This window comes from Sinohyriopsis cumingii, chromosome 3, assembly GCF_028554795.1.
Source record: "Sinohyriopsis cumingii isolate HCF-2022 chromosome 3, ASM2855479v2, whole genome shotgun sequence".
In the NCBI taxonomy this organism is placed as follows: Eukaryota; Metazoa; Mollusca; class Bivalvia; order Unionida; family Unionidae; genus Sinohyriopsis; species Sinohyriopsis cumingii.
Window position 1 is genome coordinate 78,934,767 of NC_142963.1, and position 22,153 is coordinate 78,956,919.

A 22,153-nucleotide genomic window follows, 5' to 3' on the forward strand; every position below is an offset into this window, starting at 1 on the left:
TTCCTTGAAAATATCTCCTTGGTCTCTGAGGCTGTATCTGTGGGAGGTTTGTTGTTTCTTTGGTGGCTTGCTTACATGTATCCTCAACCTGGCCATTTAAATGATTAAAAGAGAATGGTTGCAATGCTAGTTTGCTTATGTGGTGGTCTTTTAAAAAATGTGGAAGTGGAGGCCACTGCATCTCATTATGCTAGTTGTAGGTTTGTTGTTGCTGCAAAGGTACTAGCCAGCATGTACTGTGCTGCTCTGTTTAGTACTTGCAACATTCACGAGATAGACTCCCATGCATGAGGTTTGGTCAGATTTCTACTTGTTGGATGATTGCCATTAAGACCAACACTAAGCCAAACATCACAACATTCCTGACCAACTCTTGTGTATCATTAAAGTTCTTAAAGTCCATCTGTACTGAGGAAGGTTTTGCAATGACTCAGTATACTGCTGGAGGTGTCTATGTTTCATAGATTCTCCTACTAAAATTTGATTGCAGGCATCAATGCCAAAAGAAAAGTCTATCGACACTAGGTTCCTGCATAAGCAACATTCATATCTGTCACTGTGGTAGCAGCTGGAATGCTGGTTTGCCTTTCTTGATTAGCAACTCAGCGAGTGCTGATGGATATCTGGACCAAGCTGTTGACAGAGGAGGAGGACAAAACTTTTGGTATCAAGTGATAGACTGTTTCAAGTGATGCCCAGAAGGCAGATCTTTCATCATTAGGTCGAGCAAAGATGACACAGCTTGTGAGCCATTCAGAAGAATGTGGCAGTACCTGGTAACTTCCAGACAATCAGTACAGATTTGACATGTATTTATGGCATGCCAATCGATGCATGCTAGCCATCTGTGGTTGTCAGCAATGCCTTTCCAGTGTTTACATTATTGGCACTTGGTCTTGCCCATCATCTTAAATCTGGAAATCACTAAAAAGAGCAGACAAATTTATGCAGGTGTTGCCAGCCATGCATCCTGCTGTATGAACAAAGAGTGGATGTTAGTGTCCTATTGTAATGTACTGTGGAATGTTACCTGTAAGAAGGGCCAATGTGACAGCTTAAACAGATAATGTAGCAATACTTTTAGTAAGTACAAAGTAGATGTTATTATATAAATTATCTAGTGTAAACCTACCCGTATAAAGGCCGTAGAGACTGCCTATACATGTAAAGTCAACAAAGCATTAGTTTTAACAAGAACAAATTGGCCACTATATCTATGAAAAACTTAAATACATGTATCTGACCAAAGCAGATATTGTAGTGATACATGTACAATGAATAAAATAACTGCTGTGACCCTCCCTCAAGTTTTCTACAGCATATAGATTATTTAACAATTAAACTTATTACCAATGTCCCAAGTTCAGAGGATGCACTAGTAACCCATGCATGTAAGTACAAAAGGGCAGATATGTGTATGACAAAGTTGTAATTCTATGTTAGATAGAAAGTCTTAGTCTTTGAAAGAAAGGGACAAGAAAGAGGGGGAGATATAGATGGAGTATGCTTCCCAGAGACCTGACATGTTATAATGCTGATTAGCTTTTCCAAATTTATGTGAAGATGATTCAGCAGGAGAGAGAGCACTACTTTGCATGAACTGAAGTTGTAACTGCAATATTCAAGTTATTTAGTGACAATTTATGTAACATGTGTGTGATTAGAATTTTTGATGTAGCTTTAACAATTATTCAGTCCTACCCAGGCACATTATCCTGACACCAGGCCAACCAGTCCTAACACTAACCTCTTAACGCTAAGTGCCAAGCGAGGTAGCCATTAGTACCATTTTTGTAACTCTTTGGTATGACTCAGCCGCGGATTGAACCCATGACCTTCCTCTTCTGAGGCATATGCTCTAATCACTAAGCCACTGGTATGGTCCAGACAACTTGTAGCTTTTATAGCTAACAATTTTAGTCTGTGAGGGCTGGATTTGCAAGATGGTGGTAATACTCCAAAGGTAATATGATCATGTTATGTATTTGAAGAAGAAAATGGCTGATTGTTGTAAAAATATCAAAAGCAATTAGTACTTGTTTTTTATTTATTTATTTTTTATATATTTAAAAACATCTTGCAGCTGAACAATTTCTTCAGATTTAACCCTCTTCATCACTTTAATACAGATTATATAAACTACAAAGCCCAAGAAATATACAGTATAATTTAACAAGGGAGAGTATTTGCCTAAACATTCGGTACAACTATACATATGAATTATTTTAAACATTTAAATACCACATGCACAAATAGCACCCAATACACACAAAAATTAATGGAATTTATGTCCCCTGCCTTTCACTGGCAGTATGGCAGAATTCCTTTTGAGGAAAGGGCTACGTGACAAAGGGGATACAATTAATGAGCTGGGATACAACTGTAAAGGAACATACCACTGATGAGAAACACTTAAAACAGAAGTAAGGTGAAGGCCTCATTGATATTAAAACTGCATCAAATTGTGGGTCAAATATTCAGTGGCCATAACTACACTAAATGACGACACTGGAAGCTGAAAAATCAAATTCAGTTTAATGCCATTTTTCAGCACATGATAGGCTATACATGGCAGCCAGTATTAATGGTGGAGGAAGAACCCAGGAAAGAACCACCGACCCACGAGAAGCTACTGGCTAGCTTTCTCACATACCCACATCAGCTGAATCCGAGACTCGAACCCATGCTGACAGAGGTGAGATGGCAGCGATCCATAACGGAGAGCGCTTTAGACCACTCAGGGCCCCCTGCTGAATGTGTAACAAGCAACACTGACATCCAACATTAATCAATTAATTTACTCTGCAGGAAAGAAAGTGTATAGATCTGACAAATAAGGCTCTGCTAAATAATGAGGTATAAAATCAAAGTCAGCTAAGAACTCAACGATACCAGATTTGATTGGAATTCAAGAATAAATGAGGGAGTTGTTGAACAGAAGAGAAAAAAGTTATCAAGTCTAAAAATGTAGCGGTTATAATTCTACTAAAATGACACACAATGCTGACAACTCAAAACAGACCCAACAATATCAAGCTGCAGAAATTGTTGGGAAGAAATTCTATAACAATTAGGAAGTTAACCTTAAAAACAAAAGTGGGTAGATCTGAGAATCTGGGGTCATAACTCTGCTAAACAATATTGTCCAAAGCTGACAATCAATTAGTTAAGATCTCACTGATATCTATCTGGATACCAAACTTAGTTGAAATGCAATAATTAAGGGAATTATTGTGTGAAATGTAAGAGTGAAAAGCAAGGGAAGGACAGACAGTCATACAGGCTCGAAGCCCCTCTCTGCTCCTTGTACAAAAAACCCACCAAGAACAATAAACATTAGCAAGGACAAGATTTAAGTAGTAAAACATTATAATGTGCAGTCATGTAGTAATGATAAAATAGTTGACTGGACCAATCATTCATTCTTGAGATGGAACAATCAGGTTATGAATAACGGATAAATTTAAAAACATTAAAAACAAGTTTATTTCACTCTATGAATGTCCTTTGTCAGTCTATTATTTCAGGCCATATATGTTTTCTTTCTGTCAACATACTTGTTACGATATTAGTTTCAATGAGGAATGCAAACTGTACAATTCTGAATTCCTTATAGGATTCAATTTACTTTTTCAAATTACCCGTATTCATATTTCATATAACCTGTACTGAGCGATTTAAAAACACTACATTTACTGTACAAGTCCACTGTTTTCACACTAAGCCTTCAACATTAAAATATTGAAATGCCCACACATCCAAATTAAATGGGTCTCCCCATGCAGTTTGGATAAAAGGGACTTCTTTTGTACATGATAATGAAAATAGCCATATTTTTCTTGATTGAGTAAAATGAGGTATGTATTGTGAAAATTTGTGTTCAAATATTCAACAATCCGGTTGTAGAATAAAGGTATCCAAAACAGAAGGATACATTCATAATACAATACACAAGATATATATTTTTTAAGTCAGGTGCTGTTAAACACTGATGCATACATACTACCCTATATTACAAGCTAAAATTTGCTAATTAATGTGGAAATATGACTTTGGTACCCACATGTAATGTGAATCACAACATTAAAATAAACAACACTTTTAAGAATTTCAGCAAGAAGCCCTCTTGTAAAACCATTCATGTTTAATGTAAGACACAATTAAGAACATACAAATATACTGCTGGTTAGTAATTTTAAGAACTCTTTTTTTTTTTTGTACACATGGTTTATTTCTAGAATTTGTAAATAATGTACCTGTTAGATCTAACATTCTATTTTTCTCCTATGCTGACAAGTCTTATAAACAAGACAATTAAAGATATGGTTTTCTTCATGGAAGTATAACACATAATTTACATGGACACTTAAAAATACAAAAACAAGTTTAATAGAGAAATCAACATTATCAAGAAAGCTATCTCAAAAGTCCAGGGAATCATTTCACTGTCAGTGAAAGTTCTCTCTCTCTTGCCTTATTCAGCGCATCTTCCTTCAAAAAATAGCCTTGAAAAATTTAGATTTCACAAAAACAACCATTTAAAGCTTGCAAATTGTATTTGATTTTGTTTCAAGAGGAATATCGTTCTCTCATAACTTAATCACATGGCAGTAATGTGGAATAGACTAACAACAGGAATACTGGTAACACCTGAAGAATAAAACGGTTCATATGTAAGAGACAGTTACTAAAATAAGTTGTTCAAATAAATTCGAATAGCAGGACTTGAATATCTCCTCACACTAAAGTGAATACTGACTTGACTAGTCAATGCATTATACTTACCTAACTGGACTTTCTACACAACCAAAATGACCTTAAGCCTTTTCTCAGGCAGAAGCAACTCTATGACACAACCACAAGCATTACACTCCGGCCACAGAAACTCTGACACAACCATTAGCATTACATTCAGGCCATAGCAACTCTAGGGCACAATCACTAGCATTACAACTGGGGAATTGTACATGCTCCTTACTACCAGTGCTATTAAGTACAAGCTTTTTAACAAGGTGGCTATTAATGATGGATATTTTTTAATGTGTTTATCTTTTCATTGCAAATAATTATTATTTTATGTTTTGTGAGATTATATAAAAATAATGTCAACAGTTAACCTTACACAATTTACAAGCTATACTGTAAAAGATTTTTAAAAAATGGGTGGAGGTGGAAAGGACTTGAATCATTCTAACAAGCTCCCAATAAGAAAAATACAGATACAATGCCTTCCCCACAAGTCTTTGATCACTAATGGTGATGTCAATATGCATGCTCAACCATCCAATAGATTAGAAAAATATGCCACTGACAACATAAAATATACTTGTCCCAAAAAATAACTGCTTACTATATTAATCAGGACTTCATATGCAAAAGACATTTCCTACCTAATATCAGGTCTGATATCAGACAACACCACAACCTGTCAAATAGATGTTGTACATTCAGGTTACAAATCGGCAACCATAGCTAACAGAACAGTCTGGTATGAGATTGAACTCTTGGCATTTCAGAAATTATCTATTATATTTAAAAAAATTCAGATATGTACATTATAACTGTGATATGTACTGATATAACTGAATCTTTTACATAAAATTTAATTCACAAGTTAGAGTCTAAGGGAAATGTTTAAAGACAAATAAATACGAGAACATATAACATGGTGGGCCTACAATGGAATCAGATCTGCAATGCAGAAAAATAAATATGCAATATTAACAACATGAAAAAAAAATAACTGTATCACAGATTCTGGTTATCACAGACTCCTGTTCTTACATGAAGAATCTTTGTAATCATTTAACGTATATGTATCAAAGTACTCATAATTAGATATTTTTTCCAGTATTTTTATATGTAAACTTTGGTCATCTGCTATAAAACATCGGAGTCATTTTTTGGTTTTTCCAACAGCCTAAGTTTTATTTCAGAAATCATCTTTGAATTGGCTCATCATCTGTTATATAAACCTCACTGAGCTTTTCTGGAAGAGGAATTTTTTTTAAAAATAAGAATAAAAGCATTTATGCAGAAAGAAAATATAAGTAAAATTTAGAATTATTGTCTCAATAACTAACATTAATTCTAGTGCAGTTTAAAAATGACTAAAACATCAAAGGCATCGCCAGAACTGACTAAGGGCTGCTGCACTAAAACATAATGAGACCCTGGGACACACATTCAATATGGAGTACTTTAACATTTATACAATTGATATTTTTTTGTGTCAATTTCATATGAGCTCTCTAAGTGACCAGAGTAGCCTGGTTGATATTTTAAAAAAAGCCTTCCCAGGTTGCCATATAAGTTTAAGTGGAACAGCTCTATTCTTGACAGACATCAATATGAATACAGTTTCACTGTACTTTTTCTGACGGACAAACATAAAGTAACCAATATTACCAGAGTTATGTTTTGTAGCAACTCACATGAATGCAAATTTCATAAAATATCTGTGAACAAATCTAAAAATCATGCATGGTATTTTATTTTATAAAATAATCAATGAAATTAATAATGACAACATGCATATTTCTTACATTTGATTTCTACTTGCATATATCAGACAGCAGCTGCAAATAATTTGTTCCATAAAAAAACACATGGAAATTGAGACATTTCCTTCTTGTATGGAAATTTATGTAGCTTAAGCACAAAATGTAAGATCTCTCAAAAAATGTTAAGATCCTATGTCGTTTATTTTCTTTTTAAATGCGCTGGAACACAAGTTAATCAATAAAGAAAAGGGAACTTAATTTGAAAATTACATACTGACATTTACATAAAATAAAAATATGGCATTATATATGGAAATTTACATTAAACATTATTGCAAAATCAAACATTATTGGCATTACATATGAACATTTGTATAAAATCAAACATCAATTCAATTACATATGGACATTTATATCAAATCAAACATCATTGGCATTACATATGGAAATTTATATAAAATCAAACATCATTGCAATTACATATGGACATTTATATAAAATCTAACATCACTGGACATTTATATCAAATCAAACATCATTGGCATTACATATGGACATTTATATCAAGTCAAACATCACTGGACATTTATACTGAATCAAACATCAATGACATTACATATGGACATCTGTATAAAATCAAACATCATTGCAATTACATATAGACATTTATATCAAATCTAACATCACTGGACATTTATATCAAATCAAACATTAATGACATTATATATGGACAGTGACATAAAATCAAACATTCATATAATCTGACTGACATTCCAACACATGTGACATTATACAAAACAAACTGTTTATTGAAAAAATTCATAACATAGTGTTTACAACAGCAACATATAGTGTTGATGGTGTTTAGTTTGGTTTAAGATCTAGTCTGTTGCATCCTTAAATGAAAATAGCTTCAAAAGCTCTATGCAAAATGAGTTTAAACTTTCTGATAGTATCCAACAAATGATATGACTATTCAAAGTGGATGGATTGTTAAATTGCCAATGCAATAATATTGAACATGAACTATACAAAGCACTTTTGCTTGTATATGATTGATTCTATTTAATGGTGCTCTTAGAATGAAATCTGTTGAGTGCCTGGAATGATCAAAATTGATTTTGATGGCCATTAAAAAAGGATTCTTAATTTTATTCAAGTACGATGTATAAACTTTTGTGACAAAAGAACTTTAGTAACAAAGAGGCAGTTGTTCCCTGTTCCATAAATGGAGTCCAATAATGCTTGAATTATTTATCTGTGGAGTGTAGCTGCTTTCAACCATCAGGATCTGGCAGATAATTTGACAGACTTGCTTGGCAGCAAACATTACCTTCTCTTCATCATCTTCATTTGAGAAGTTACACTGGTTTTTGGTCTCTGAGCTAGGAAACAATAAGAAAGGTCTCATTCATTCTGGGAACATCATCATATATTTTGCATAAAAATAAGTAAATATGTAAATTATTCAAGTAAGTATTAAAGCAGAACCTCACTGACCTCTCAGGATCAACAGTTTCTAATGTAACGATGGTCATCACAGGGAAGGTCAAGAGTACAGGGGGTTGGGGGAGGGGATATTAATTCTTTCCCTACCAATGACATGTATATCCACAATAGACAAGTAACTTATAAATCTGCTTGTAAACAAACACCTGCTATCCACCATAGCTGATATATCTGCTTGGTGGTTATGTGCCATAAATCATAGTGATGGATAAATCCAATCTGTATGTTCATTTTACAAAATGATCTTATTGATTAATCATGGGCAGTTAAAAGGACACCAAACTAATCAAAACTGAGTTAACAAATGCTGTGAAAAATGTCATGTACTATGTACTGCTACAAAACATAAGGATTTTCTAGAATTTTCTACCATGAAGTAGTTACTATGAGCAGTTGTCGAGAGTGGAAACAATGGTTTTATACTAGCGATTTGGAATCACACTTTTCCAGTTTTTCAGAGGATGAAATTTCTTGAGGAAGTGCTGGCAGTGGCATATAATTATCGCCTTTGTCTATTATATCAGAAACAGATATAGAAATCAAAGGATGAAGACAATGTAGTGAGGATAAGATACTCACATGCTCTACAAGTCACAAAATTTAATGAAAGCATCAGTGCTGCTTTCATTTAGGGTGAGAGAGAAAGAAAAGATGTCTTCTGTAAATACTTTCATCTGTTAATAAATGAACTGGCTGAAGCTAATAACTATGCAAGAGAAGGTTAACAAAGTTTGAAAATGACAATTAGCAGTGTGATCTTCATTTCTGTGTAAAACATAACTGCTTTTACAAATATCACTAACAGCAACATCAGAACATAATATACCAATTAAACATTTGTAAAAAATCATCTATACATATCTGACATAACTATGTACAACTTAAGTCTAACAAACAGCATGTTTAGTGTCCAATTCATTGATTTTGTGGAAGTCAGTGGGATACAAGAATCAGTGAGACAAAAGGTAGTTATAGCTTTCATATACACATGGTTCAATATATAAATCAGTCAATTATAATGAAAATAACTTTTAAAAAAATGGCATATATCACCAAATCATCAGCAAAAATGTTATCATATGGCTGCAGCAGCATCAGGCTCTAGTAGTCAGCCCCTAAGCAAGCTGCAGTAATGAAATCAGCAGCTAGGCAAGAGGAGGAGTGGGTCAGTAAAGCAGCACTGGTACTTTGGAGTTTAAGACATTCTCATGAATCATATACACATCACTCATGACAATGAGTCCCTTAAAGGGAATGCTACTGTAATGACTGAAAACTGAAAATAATTTTCAGAAATTCAAGAAAACCATTTCTTCTTTTTTTCAATGCCGAGTGCTAACACCATCTCTTATATTCGCGAGCTAAAAGATTTACAAATTAGCCACTATGACAGCCATATTGGTTGTCCGATTTTCTTTTAAGACAAACTAGAGAGTATTAAAATACTTTTGGTGACAATATTACATTTTAATCAACCATCCATTCATTCAGGACAAATGGTGACAAGATTTTCAGCATGTTCGCTTTGGCAGTTATAACTGAAGCCTAATTGGCACAATTTTCATTCAGGACAAACTTGATATAATAATTAGTCTTTGGTGAAAACTTCATGTTGATGTGACTTTCCATTTAGGAGGAGTAGCAATACTGAGAATTCCAAGATGGCTGCCATGTTTGCCATATTGGAGTCACAATGTTTGTTTAGTACCAACTAGATGTCATATGAAGTCTTCTGGTTAAAACCTAATGTTAATATTATTAAATCTAGAAGAATTAGCGATAACAAAATTTTCGAGATGGTAAACATATTAGGCATCAGAGCAGCACAATTTTTATTTAACACATACTAGACACCATAAAAAGTCTTGTAAGGAAAATTCCATGCTGATATGACTTTCTGTTCAGAATGAAATGTAATAACAGGACTTTCATGTTGTGGCCATAATGGATGTTAGATTGGCACCATTTTCGTCTAGGATCAACAAGATATCATAAAATATCAAGATATCATAAAATGTGATGTAGTGACACCCAATGTTGATAATAACCATCCATTCAGGTGACTATACCAACCCATTTGTTTGTACCCCCCTACCGATTTAAATAATGGAAATCTTAAATGGGACAAAAAGTGCAAGGAACTTAGTCAATTCATTCACTGATTTATAATTTCTAACGTGACTGTGAGAAGAGTGTCCCTAACACCGTCATCATCTGTGCGTTTCATGCTTAATGGAAGTTTTCAATATAATAGACGGACATGCTCGAAATCCATTTCCAGTTCCTGGATAAGTCCATTTTCAGCAAAGGGGTGTGAGCACAACTACAGATGTACATGCATAAGTTGTCTGATTATGATATTTACAATGTTGAATCAAGCAAAGGAAAAGAATGACAACAAATTTGCCTTTCACATGGATATAACAGGCGGTTTAATTTCTATGATCATGTTTGCAAAGGAATATAATTCCAAACTCTTAACGTTATGTAATTTACGTAATTATCCGGCAGTTACCAAACAAGATCAACTGTGTCATTATGTTGTATGATGGAAATAAACTAGTCCATATTGTACACAATGTGGCGCTTTGTTTTTATGGAAAGTCTGTTAAGCATGAAAGGTGAAGGGGATGCCAGTATTTGTGCCATTCTGGTCAGTCAGGTTAGAAATTATAAATCAATGATTCAGCTGACATAGTTCTTTCTCTTTTTATCACATTAAACGTTTTTGTTATTGAAATCGGCAGGGGGGTACAAACAAAAGGGGATGTATAGACAAACTATAGCATAACAAGATTGTCAAGATGGCTACTGCAAAGGACCTGTTGGATGTCCAAGTAGAACTATTTCATTCAGGACCAACTAGACATCATAAGAAGTCTTCTGTTGAAAACTCCATGCTGACTTGACCATTCATTCTGGAGAAGTAGCAATAACTGGATGTTTGTGCAGGACCATTTTCATTTAGGACCAACTTGACATGGGGAAGAATGTGTTTGAAAGTTTCATGTCTATACTCCGAGTAGTTCAGGAAGAGTAGCAATAAAAACTTATGCTAATGGACTGATGGATTATACATGTCAAGCAATTGGTCTTCCAATAAGTCGCTTGGTCTATGACCAGTAGAACAAAACAATATAGATAAAATACAAAAATCTCTTTTTCCATCCATTCTGTAAACAAGACTACCTCCTTGTAAAAAGCACATTAGTAATAACGATATTCCAATTTATATTTGTAAAACAGTGAAATGCCATATGAAATCAGACCATTAAAAAAAATCAGACCATTTTTCTCCAGTGCATTATGTTGTCTTACCTGTAAGATTTTATTACTTCTGTTCCTCTCCCTTTTACACAAATCTTATCCTATGTCGTCAATACTAAGCTAGGAAGCATTTGTTCAATATTTATTCAAAGCAATAACTTTGCAATTTTAAAATTTGTGAGTAAGTAGATAACATCTTTATTTGTTAATGAGAGTAAGCGAGGCTTGTAGCAAAGACTAGATCCCAAAATTACCCTGATCAACAGGTTTTCCTGACTGGGCTTTTTTAGGGTCAGCATAATGGGAGACAATCTTCATATCATTGGTCATCTGGATGTCCTGTTCCAACCCTTGATTGCTGAAAAAACCCCAAATGACAAGCATTATTGAAAATTGAGAAATTTCATATGCAGTGGTTCTCTTCTTGAACTCCATTCCTCTTCTGCCTGGTGAATGAACCAATGCATGCCATTTATGATGAGAATGTCACAGCATCAGTGATCTTGTGTTCAAATATACCCCTCTTGGAAGGATACCTCTTTAGCAACGACAGCAGAAAAGTATATTACTGCAAAAAATGTTCCTGATTTGTCAGGTTATGTCACTTGAAAATTACTGCTTATTATTGCCACCAATAATAACAAAGATGAAAACATCAAATTACTCAGAAGCACATTACTGCACAACAAAAGTTAGCATAATCTAAGGGTCATCTCATAGCAAAAATACTTTTTCTGGCTTGCCTTGTGTGGGTTACAAAATGTATAACATGTGAGTTTTACATGAAAATGCTAAATATTTCAAAATTACTTATGCCTTTGTCACTTGAAATATATGTGTTACTAACATTTATGTTATCACCTACAAGACATAGCCATCTCTCTTATAAGGCCACTTCTGTCTGTGGTGGTGGAAAGATGGGAGATAACCACTGTAATATTTTCAAAACAATAAATAAAATAATAAAACCTGGACTGTTGCCAAAATATTAAACACTCCTGTATTTGTAAAACATGTCATACTGTTAACACGGATAAGACAAATATCCTCGTACATAAGAAGTATAAAAGTGGACTTATCATGAGAAAATTATTACAATTATATGGGAATAACGTTTTCTACTAGACTGAACTGGTCAAAATGAAATGAAAAGCTTGTTACTGAATCTAATAAAGGTTAATAATAAGAAAAATATTATTTTAATAACCTCACTCGGATTGTGTTCAAATTATTTTCTATTCATATCAAGGTCATTCTCCTCTATTCATCTGACATTTTGGGATACAAGAATTGAAAATTTACTGAGAAAATCCATTATCAGTTCTGCAAATGTTTCCTGGAAGACAGTCATTAAATATGGGAGCTCTTGGTTAATGTGGATATTTAATATGTATAAAGACTATTATACTAGATGTGTAAACTATAAGCAGAAATTGTTGCATAGGCCTTGCAATAGATATCCCAGGAAATGTTACTCAACACTATAGGGACTAACTTGGGCAATTAATATCAGATAACAAATACGGGTCAGGTTTTGTGTGGTTATCACACAATATAGGCAGTTTTGATTGATTTATTTGTAATCAATTGTAACCTTGCAGGAGTGGCACACAAAAAAGTAAATGGATCAACTCCGTAAAGAATAACAAAAATATTAAAAGTCTTATAGAATGTGAGGAACACTTGTAATTTGTTGAGAAAAAAAGATGGTTGTACACTCTGTTTAAATTAGGAGGCAATAAAATGTTGATAGAGCACACAGACTCATTAATGTGACAGTGGAAAAATTGAAGATGAATGCCATTCTTATTAAAAGACATGGATACTCTGAATCAGGCTCACAGTTTCCTTCAAAGAACTATTGCAAAATATTCTCATGAAAAAAATCTGCACATTCTGTAATTATTTCAATTCTGTCTTGTGTATGTGGTTATCTGACTTATTACCATACTGCAGACTTCAAGACTATTAATGTGTTTCCACCCCAATCCAATGTGTGTGTGTATATAATAATATGACTCTATGGTCTTAAACTAAGTAATAGAAAAGAGCGAAAACCAAAACGTTTTGTGAAATTCAAATTCCATAGAATACAAAAGTAAAAATATAAAACGAACTTACAGTATTGTGAAATAAATCCCAAATCATCCAAAACATACTATCACCAGTCCTACATAATAAAGTTCTAAATTTCAATGGTGTTGGAAATGAGATCCAGCTCTGATGGTGTTGAAGTGCTAACAGTTTTCCAATTATCACAATAATGTAATCCATGATGTCCTTGTATGAATTTGCTATAAATCTAAATTAATGTTTCTCTTCAGGAATATTATTGAGCACTTTTTAATTACAGAAAATAATAATCTGAATATATAATTCCACCCAAATCAAAAACTGAACACAATACAAATGATTCTGCTTCTGATGTTGTCACAAAAAAGAGTAATATTTCAAGTAAACAAGATATATAAAAAAAATACGACACAAAAGTAGAGTCAGGATGTAGGCCCAAAGTTCATTTCCAGAAAATTCTAAGTTGTAAACAGATAAAATATGTTACTAAAACTATAATAAAGAACATGGAAAACATTAGTACAAGAGGTTGTCCATAAAGCAATTCCAATATCCTAGACCCAGACCTAAATAAACAGGTTTACCTTTACTAATAAAAATCATAATATTTAACCCACAATCCTAGAGAAATACTAACTATATATTATGTGTTTACAAAATAAAAACAACATCAATGTCCATAGTCAGGTACACAGCAAACTTGATTTTGGACAATGTCAACTCCAAAATACAATTATACTTAACCTATAATCATAGAGAGAAAAAAAATAACAAATTATATATATATATATATATATATATATATATATATATATATATATATATATATATATATATATATCTCATGACACTGCTGAAGAGTAATATTCCAAGTCAAAGACCACAACTACATGACACTAAGAAACTTTGAAAACTGAAACTCTGCTAGATTTTCTTAATCTAAAGCTGCATATCAAATTTGGTTTTACTTCCTCTAGTCCTTCAATAGTTGTGAAGCAGAAGCCAATTCCATGACTACCGTGTAAAGTCACAGGGTAAATCCATGCATGCTCAATTCACAAATTCTTGTATTGTCTATGATGACAAATGCGACTTCTGTCAAAGCCAGAGTAACATTCTTACCTTATGATTGTGTTCTTTTCCCTCTTTAGAATCTCCTTTTTGTTGGTAAATATAATGGTATGATAGGGCTGAGAGGCCTGTGCAGTTGGAACAATACCCCTTGCTACATGTGGAACAGCCTTTAATTCACCATTATATACCAATAAATCATCAACAAGCAGCTGTAAAAGAAAATCACAGCAGATATGAGGGTGAGTCCAAAATCTCACATCAGATATGACGAATGGTCTTACAGCAGATACGAGAGGTGGACACAACAGATATGTGGGGTGGGTATGAACTCTCGCTACAGATATGCTGAGTTGGTCCAAATTCTAAGACCTTTTTAGTACAAATAAACCAGCAACAATCATATTTCAAGGTAAATTATTGTATGAGTCTAGAACTGATATCTGAGAAATTATTTCTGGAGTCAGAAAACTGTTCCTGATTAACAGCAGCGCCTAATGAAATCCATATCTTCATACAGCAGACACAATTCAGTCACAGATTCAAGTCTGTTTTCAAACTAACAATAAGAACATATTCCTAGAACTGACATTCCTTTAATTTTCATTGAAAGTTGGGGAGTGTTGATTTTGTAGCAGGAAGGGCAAGGTAACAATGGGGATATAGTGAGAAAATGTATGAGTAAAGACTATACTGATGGCATAGATGACTGACAATGGAACCCAGTTTAAATCTCCTTTAAAAAAAGCTACATACAAATTGTGGAGTCAAAATTCACTGGCCCTAACCTCAATAAACAATGATGAAGGACGATGATAATTTACATATATAACTTGAAATTCAACAACAATAACTAAGGCAATTATTTCGTGGAAATAAAAGTTGTTGGGTCCAACAATTAGGGGTCACAACCCTGCAAAAAAATCAAACTAAACCAAGCTACCATCAACATAAAATTGCATATGAAGGGATCTGCTGCACTTAAAGGATGATGATATGAAGCCACAAAAAGACAAAAGTGCATGTTGAACCTAATCAACCCTAGCTAACTCAGCTGATGTCTCATTAATGGTCAATGCCCACTAAATTTGTTTAAAATCCAATCAGGGAGACATTCATGTATGGAAGCAAAAGTAGATGGGTCAGAAAATCAGGGGCAGTAACTGTGATAAATACTGTAGAATGCTGACAAATGAAGTCAGCCAAGGTCTCATCAATATCAAGTCACATATCAAAGGTGGACGAAATCCAATTAAAACAAACTGAGTTACTGTGCAGAAATTTAAATGAACAACTAGTGGCCATAACTACACTAAATAACAATGCTGATAACCAACCTTGGTCCAAATCCTATAAGTATCAAACTGTATCAAATATAGATGAAATAAACTTAAGGAAAGCAGCCACTGCATGGAAATTAAAGTGGGTGGGTCTGTAAATCAGGGGCTTTAACTTATAATCTACTTGACAATCAAACTCTGCCAGGCTTCATCAATATAAAGTTACCAATAAAATTCTGTTGAAATCCAACAATTATTAAGTCAGAAATTGCGATGAAACAAAAGTGGCTGGGTATGACAATTGGGGGCTATGAAACTGCTAAACAATGCAGAATAATTACAACCAAATACAACCAATGTCTGATGAAATCAAGCTGCATAACTAGTCTGGATGAAATCCAATAATAATTTTGGGAGATACTGAGTGGAAATAAAAAAGTGGGTGGGCCTGTTAATCAAGGGCTAGAACTTGGTTACACAATGATTCAGAATGCTAAGACACAAACTCAGTCATGGTCTCAGAAATGTCAAGCACCATGCTAAATTTGGATGAAAGTCAATAATAATAATTCAGTAATTTATTGTGCAGGAAAGAAAAGTGAGTGGGTCTGGCAATCGGGGCTAAAACAGCTAAATGACAGCATACAATTCTGACAATCTAACTCAGCCAAGGTTACACCATCATCTAAAGGTGCATACCAAATTTGGTTGTAATCTTGTATCAGTTAAGGGACTCAATGTGTATGAACAAAGTGTGATGGAAGGATGGAAGGACAAATCTGATTTAATGTCCCTTCTTTTCTACAAAAACAGTGTGTGAAAAGTAATAAATTTCATTAGGGATATCTTGCATACCATTCCTGCTCATTTCAATCAAAATCATACTATGAAGAAAGTATTTTTCTATGTAGATGCACACAATATAAATACATGCTGACTCATTGTGTAAACACACACACTATAAATACTTGCAGACTCACTGTGTAGACACACACACTATAAATACATGCAGACTCACAATGTAGATACATACACTATAAATACATATAGACTCACTGTATGGATACACACGATATAAATACATGGAGACTCACTAAGTAGATACATACAGTATAAATATATTCTGACTCGCTTTGCAGACACAATATAAATACAAGGAGAATAACTACATAGTAACATACAATACAAAATACATGCAGACTCATCAATTACATTCAAAGTAGGCCTATATCACTTGCTGTTCAGAATTGTAGACATTGAAAATTGTGCTCTCTTTCTCTATCTATGACACATGTCACATTTAACAAAAATGGAAGCAACTGCTACACTCAATACAAAAGAATAGTCTTTCATAGTGACAAACAAAACACACTGTGCGTGTCTGTGTGTCTTTGTCCCCTGAGAAAGAACTTACTTCATGTCAAAATATAGGAATCTCTGTTATTTTCCACTTTTGCTTTTTCAAACTGTTTTGCAACTATGTAACACTTGTAGTGATGGTTGGCTTCCTCATCCTTTTTCTCAAACTCGTTATAAATCCAGTGCCTATCAAAATCTTAAGTTGTTAGCTATATTGGTGTCTTTTTTTTCTCTCTCTCTCTCTCTCACACACACACACACACTCTCTCTCTCTCTTAAAAGAAATATACTACAGTTGTGTATGTATAATGCATGTCCATCTGCCAGCAGCAGACCAATATTGGTCTGTATATCATCAAATCTAAGCTGGTAGAAGAGTCAGCATGTACCCAATTCTGCAAGTGTGAGAATGTGACAGGAGATATAGGGCTATGCATCTGGCAGTGGAATGCATTGTACAAGGGTATATACAGTTACTTACAGCAAAGTCTTTGGCACCTCGTTGGGGAGTCTTGCTGTAGTTCCAAATCTTTACCATTGAAACTGTAGTTAGCTGATCAAATATTACATACACTCTGTTTAACTGAAAAGAAGGATCATATACATTAAAATGCACTGAAAACAAGAGTCCCCAGATGGGACTGATAGTCTAATGGGCAAAAAGAATTTCAAGGAATTCAAGATAAGACCATTTCTTCCTTTTATTAGCTGAGTGTTGAAACCATCTCTGATATTCTTCAGTAATAACAAGAATTTCAGATTAGCAACTGTGGTAGACATATTGGTTGTCAGATTGCTACCATTATTATTTAGAAACAAGAAGACATCATTTGAGGTCTTTTTGTGAAAACCCCCTGTCAATATGACCATCCGTTTGAGGGGGGAGGGGGTAGCAACAGCAAATTTTTAAGCGATTGTGGAAGCCATATTGGATATATTATGGCACCATTTTTATTTAGGACTGACTAGGTATTATAGGAAGTTTATTGGTGCAAATACCATGTTGACAGCCATCCATCTAGGAGGAATAGAGATATCCACCATGTTGAGGTCTTACTGCATCATTTTCATTTAGGACCAACCAAGCACTATAGAAGATCAACGTAAAAACCTCCTTGTCAAAATGTCTTTCCATTTCAGAGGAATGGTAATAACAAAATTTTCAAGATGGCTACCATGGTGGCCATACTGGACATCAGAACAGCACCATCTAAATTTAGGACCAACAAGACACTGTAAGAAGTCTTAGGTGAAAAAGCAAAGCTGGTAGGAGTTTCCACTTTGGAGTAATAATAACAAAAATAACAAGATTTTCAACACAGCTGCCACAGTGGCCACATTGGATATAAGATGTGCACCATTTTCATTTAGGACTAAGTAGACACTGTAAGAAGTCTTTCAGTGTAAACCCGATGTTTATATGACCATACATTCTTAAGTTGTAATAATAACAAGATTTTCAAGATGGCCACTATGTCTGCCAAATTCTACATCTAAAAAAAGTGGGATGAATATATGTGAAAAGTTTCAAGGCAGTAACAAACCTGTACTAATGGACAGATGGATGAAGGATGAAGAACCATCCCATAAGCTCTTCTGGCCTATGACCAGCTAAAAAAAACATAAGCTGATCAAAAACAAAAGAAACATTCAAATATAGAAACCATTGTATGTTCTATCATATTCTAGGTTTTTATTTTAAAATGTCATGAGAAGAATAGATTATCTACTCTGATTATAACAATAAACATACACTCATCAACTGACTGTCAGAATGGCATAATTCCTATGTCTGATTTGATGAAATCTTGGTAACTTTACTTACTGTAAGTTCATTGTTTCAAATATGCACTCAGTACTACCCTCTTTAAATAAATATTTTTGTCATCATTATTGGTGTTATTGTTGTTATTATTCTTATAACTGACAGCTTGCACAATACTAGTTTAATTACTGCTCAATAATATTTTGCCACCTTGCTAACCATCAATTAATTTTATTTTCTCATCTGCGCTTTAAACTTTATTGCCAACCTCAATTTTCAACCTTTTTCTAAATTGGGGTTAAAAATGATGAAGCGCTGTACTCACAAGAGACCAGTGTTTAAATTAAAAATGTTTCTTCCATAAAACTGTAATTACCCAACATAATACCTTACTAATCTAGCATTCCCGCTAACAATAATTTCTGCCACATCTTTTGGTTTGTTGTAGCAACAGGAATGCTAAAATGTTAACTACTTGCCAAGGTGGAAGACAAAAGTGATCCCTCCTTGGATAGAGGGACTAGCACCCAAATCCAGTCAACTGTCAGTCACTACTGTAGCAAACGTGCATGCTCTTCAAGGTTTGTAACTCCAAGGAGGGCAACAACTCTGGTGGCCTAGTGGTTAAAGCATCGAACTTGGAAGCAAGAGGTTGAGGGTTTGAACCCTGGCTCAGTCATACCGATGACTTACTAAAATGGTACTAACAGCTGCCTTGCTAGGCGCTTGGCATTAAGAGGTTAGTGTTTGGAATGGTCGGCCTGGTGTCAGGATAATGTGAGTGGGTGGGACATGTTTGCAGCATGATGCCCCAGTGCTGGACATCACTATAAACTGCCACAATGCAGACATCGTAGCGATATGACTGAAAAATTGTTAAAGCTACATTAAAAATCCTAATCACACACACACACCAAGGAGGGATGGGAGGGGATGCCCATCACATGAACAGACAAGTATTATTTGAGACATTTACTCTAAAAATTATTACAAATATGTAACCAGATCATAGTACATTATGACAGGCTATACATGATGGCCAGGATAATGTATATCTGAGAATCTAGAAAAAAAAAGGGAAGAACCACTTGCTCATAGGAAGCTACTGTCAAGCATTTTCACATATCACACCCACCTACTGCTCAAGCCATGACTTGATCCCACTGAGACAGAGGTGAGACAGTGATCTGTAAATGTGACTGCCACCCAGACCTCTAACATCTTCAACTGCCATCCTCTTGCTAGGATTATGTTAGGCAGCATTTACACTCAAATACAATTAGTGACTGCCTTAACTCATGAGCCAATATGTCTGGTCCTGGGTTATTTCCTTATAGGCTGAGTAGATAATTCATTATATTATGACAACGGCCTGAGCAGAAATATCGTCCTAATGGCTGTTTATTAGCAAGATCTCTCTTCTAATTTGATCATGTTATTTTAGGTACTGCTGCAGTGCCCTGACAGTATCCTGCAGACACCTTAAAAATGAAGAGTACAAAGAAGACAAGTGGTTTCAAAACAAAGAAATGATCACCCATAAGCAGAAGTCTATTCTTCTCAGTGAAAGCATTTCATTCAAGAGCCCCTCTTGAATGAAACCTATGGTAATCATCATACAGAAATTGCAGACAGTTTGGGTTGACCAATAAGTCTTGTATCTGATTCTGCCAGTACAACCACCAGGTATGAGGGGAGTCTTAAGGGTTCTAGTTCAAATTAAGTCTTGTTCAACCACATCAGAAGCCATGAAAACTCCATTTTGGACAATGGACTACTGTTTATATGGCACATAATTCTATGTCATAAAAATAAATGTTAATCTCAGACAAGGTTTTCAAGATATTTCATACATATTTAAAGCTGCCAACGTTACTTAATTCTGAAACACAGATTAGGGCAATTCATTTTCATGAGTGAAGATAGTTCCTCATAAGTACTATGTAAAATATTAACTTTTTTGGTTCAGAGAAGGATGTAATGTAAGACACGTACTGATGTTTTCATTGTGCGATAACAGAGACACCAAAGAATCAATTTTACTATATTTAACATTATGATCAAAATATGAAACTCCTTCACTGCAGGGCCCTTCAAAACAATGTAGGAATGCTCATGAATCCCATTTTATTTTGTAGTAGTAGTAGTAATAGAGTTTCTGACACTTTGTTGGTTCTTAGCACAGAATAATATTCATACATATATAAACAACAGGTTAAACTTGAAAACAATCGATTAATGCTAATAAACCTAGAGGAGACATTTTTGAGAATTTTGATTTCAAAATAGACTTAACTGTGGTGCAGGAAGAAAGAAAGACCAATATTTAAGTGTTAGGTAATAAATGAACTATGACCATTCCCCTCCCCATTTTTTTTCCTATTCTCCTCTTATTTTGGTGATGAGGGAGCTCCCTCTTTAGATAAAGTCCTGGCAGCATCTCTAGTGTGCTTCATTATGTGGCAGTGTTATAATGGAGAGCTGTAATGGTAGCCCAGCTGTGTACAGTGTAGACCCAGATCTGCTTTCATGCAATGCGCCAGCAGATTATGTCTACATTGTTCTAAAAAGCAAACAGCATAGATCTTGAACTGAGAGCACTTTATGCGATAAAAATCAGAGTCTTTGCTGTTTGCACATGGGTACATTTTATACAAGGACAACAACATGTATATGGCAATGCAAGACTTACTATGGTTGGTAAAATAGGAGCAAGCCATGAGTGATTGCCTTCTGTGCTGTCATTACGGCCATCAATCAGTTTATCTGGTGTGCGTACATCATTGGTTACATTATCCAAGACATTTACACTGTCAGGATAGGCAGATATATCTGAAGAAAGAAAAAAAGAATCCAATAAACGATTTCAAAGCTTGCCGCTAAAAAACTTTTAGCAGCCTTTATCAGACCTTGTTAACATTAATTATCATGCAGAAAATAAATTCAGGAAAGAAAAAAAAGGTTATTTTCTAAAGACGAGTTGCATCTGAATATCTAGTGAAGACCCAATTTAGTGCCAGTGACCTATCTGGTACAGGCTAAATCACAACTCTGTTTCATCCCCCTATGCCTATACCAACAAGATGAGCTCAAGAAACATTTATTTTCTAATAATGCTTCAGTACTGGTTTGTATTTAATGCAGGTAACATTCTTCACTGGTTAGCACATCTCCAGGAAGAATAAGGGAAACATGTTAAAGTTTTTCTTCGGGACTACATTAGGAGGCAATAACAGCTCACTCATTCAATTAATGTAGTATTACTTTCAGAAGTATAATTACTGTTTGCCCCAAGATTTTACTAGGTGAAAATTATAGGTTTTGAA

At 34.4% G+C, this 22,153-nt stretch overlaps 1 protein-coding gene across 2 annotated transcripts in view; it reads right to left on the minus strand.

Moving 5' to 3' along the window:
* Positions 1-2,033: 2,033 nt before the first annotated feature.
* LOC149803166 (katanin-interacting protein-like) overlaps positions 2,034-22,153 on the minus strand; it is a 225,754-nt gene continuing 205,634 nt past the window's right edge. For both annotated transcript variants that reach the window (XM_089952787.1, XM_089952785.1), the window contains exons 34-38: positions 21,520-21,659; positions 17,544-17,645; positions 14,475-14,635; positions 11,534-11,637; positions 2,034-7,888 (exon numbers count right to left, since the gene is read on the minus strand). In XM_089952787.1, the coding sequence (XP_089808913.1) occupies positions 7,833-7,888; positions 11,534-11,637; positions 14,475-14,635; positions 17,544-17,645; positions 21,520-21,659 (563 nt within the window). In that variant the 3' untranslated portion in view covers positions 2,034-7,832. The remainder of the gene's footprint in view (positions 7,889-11,533; positions 11,638-14,474; positions 14,636-17,543; positions 17,646-21,519; positions 21,660-22,153) is intronic.